At 67.3% G+C, this 2,055-nt stretch overlaps 1 protein-coding gene across 1 annotated transcript in view; it reads right to left on the minus strand.

Moving 5' to 3' along the window:
• Positions 1–2,055, minus strand: part of STAG3 (stromal antigen 3) — a 19,181-nt gene that overhangs the window by 12,095 nt on the left and 5,031 nt on the right. The window contains exons 11-16 of the mRNA XM_014961622.1: positions 1,924–2,022; positions 1,775–1,854; positions 1,477–1,584; positions 587–674; positions 297–514; positions 190–208 (exon numbers count right to left, since the gene is read on the minus strand). Coding sequence (XP_014817108.1) covers positions 190–208; positions 297–514; positions 587–674; positions 1,477–1,584; positions 1,775–1,854; positions 1,924–2,022 — 612 coding nt within the window. The remainder of the gene's footprint in view (positions 1–189; positions 209–296; positions 515–586; positions 675–1,476; positions 1,585–1,774; positions 1,855–1,923; positions 2,023–2,055) is intronic.

The following is a 2,055-nucleotide window of genomic DNA, read 5'->3' on the forward strand; positions in this document are numbered from 1 at the left end:
AGCCAGTATGTCCCCAGACCACCCACCAGTACCCCAGCGACGTCGCAGTGCAGCCCATCACGTCCCCACGTGTCCCAGTGACATCCCAGTGCCCCCCCATCACATCCCAGCATCATCCAAACATCTCCCAGGGATGTCCCACAGCAACCCCAGCATCTCCTAGTACGTCCCAGTGTACTGCAGCAGCACCTTGGTGTCTGCCCGCGATCTCTCAACACATCCTAGTGCATCCTAGTACCTCCCAGTGCGTCCCAGTATACCTCAGGGGTGTCCCAGGGTGTTCCAATGTAGCCTACTTGGTCCCAGCAAACGTCCCAGTGTCTCCCAGTGACACCTCAGCACATCCCAGTCTTTCCCAGTGACTCCTCCGCGATGTCCCAGTGTCTCCCAGCGGTGCCGTACCCTCGGTGGGTGACTCCTCCAGCAGCAAAGAGCTGATGGTCTCCCAGTCCCGCAGCCGGGGCCCGGCGCAGTCCCACAGGCTGTCCACCAGGTAGGCTGCGTGCTCGTGGAGCTGGGGATGTTGGGGGGACACGTCACGGCGTGTGGGGGACCCCCCCGGGACCCCCCCAGCGACCGCTCTCACCTCGCTCTCGATGAAGAAGTCCAGCAGCAGCCGGAAGAAAGTCCTGTTGTCCCCGTCCTGGGATGGCTCTCGCTGGGGGTCCAGCAGCCTGGGGACATGAGGTGACACTGGGGGTCCCCCTGTGCCCACGCTGGACATGGGGTGGGGGGCAAAACCCCGGGGACACGCAGACACGGGGGTCCCAAGCACCTGAGCAGGATGTTCAGGGGACAGTGCCCCACGGGACAGGGGCAGGGGGGTCCCATGTACCCCCCCTGTGGGGACAGAGGCGAGGGGGGGACAGGGACCAGACACCCACGGGACAGGGGCAGGGGGGTCCCACATACCCCCTGCTGAGGGGGACACAGGGACCAGACACCCAAGGGACAGGGGGGTCCCAAGTACCCCCGGCTCTGGATCCAGCCCCCCAGGAAAACACCGACACGGGGCCCCCCCCAGTGTGGCCCCTGAGCCCCGGGGGACAGGGAGGACCCGGTGTGACGCCACCCCAGATGTGCGGGGGCCGGGACCGGGAGAAGCACAAACACCGTGGGTGCCAGGAGCCGCCAAGGCCTGCGCCCAGATAACGATGGCGCCGGCGGCCCCCCCTCCTTGCTCCGCCGCCGTGGGGCTCGGAGGGCTCGGAGCCAGCCGACCCACGGGGCTATGGGGCAGCTGACCCCGCACGTGCTGGGCTCGTGTTTGCCCCGCAGCCAGCCCAGCTCCCGCTCCCATTAAGGAGCGGCGCTAACGAGCCCAGGACGAAGCTCCAGGCTGCCTGCCAAGGCTCCCTGTGGCCCGGCGGGAGGATCCCCAGCCTGAGTCAGGGTTTGGCAGCAAGAAAAGGCAGAAAAAGCTGGGGGTTTTACGGGGGCTGTGGGAGGGTTGGGGACTTGGCCGTCCTTGCTCACCGGCGGTAGAGGAAGAGCCCGGCGGCGGTGGCCAGTGGCCTGTTGGCCACGTAGACCATGGGGTAGACGTTCTGACAATCCTCCTCTGTCAGCGCCTCCTCCATGTTCCTGCGCAGGAGGAACAGTGTGGGGGTGGTCCCCACTCCCCCTGTCCCTCTTCTCCCCACGGGGCCACGTCCCCAGGGTCCCTGCAGGACCCCGTGTCCCCCCAAATCCCCATCCCCATCCCCGGTCTCCCCCTGTCATGGGAGGACCCTCTGCCTCCCCACGTCCCCCCAACACTGGCCCCCGCGCTCACTCCAGCATCAGCGTCAGCAGCTTCACCACCTCCACGGCCACCTCGGGCTCCTTGTCGAGGACCATGGACACCATGCGGGTCTGGGGAGGGGGAGGGTGGTCGGTGACACCCTGTGGGGACCCCCCCAGCTCCCACAGACCCCGGCTCACCTTGAAACGGCTGGTGAAGAGCTCCATGTGGGCAGCCGTGTCCCGGTGGCCGTACAGCCCCTGCAGCGCCTTCACGCACCGCAGCCGCACCTCCCACTGCTGTGGGGACAGGGACCATCAGTGGGACCCCCC

The sequence above is a fragment of the Calidris pugnax genome, unplaced genomic scaffold (genome assembly GCF_001431845.1).
Source record: "Calidris pugnax isolate Ruff unplaced genomic scaffold, ASM143184v1 scaffold797, whole genome shotgun sequence".
Taxonomy (NCBI): Eukaryota; Metazoa; Chordata; class Aves; order Charadriiformes; family Scolopacidae; genus Calidris; species Calidris pugnax.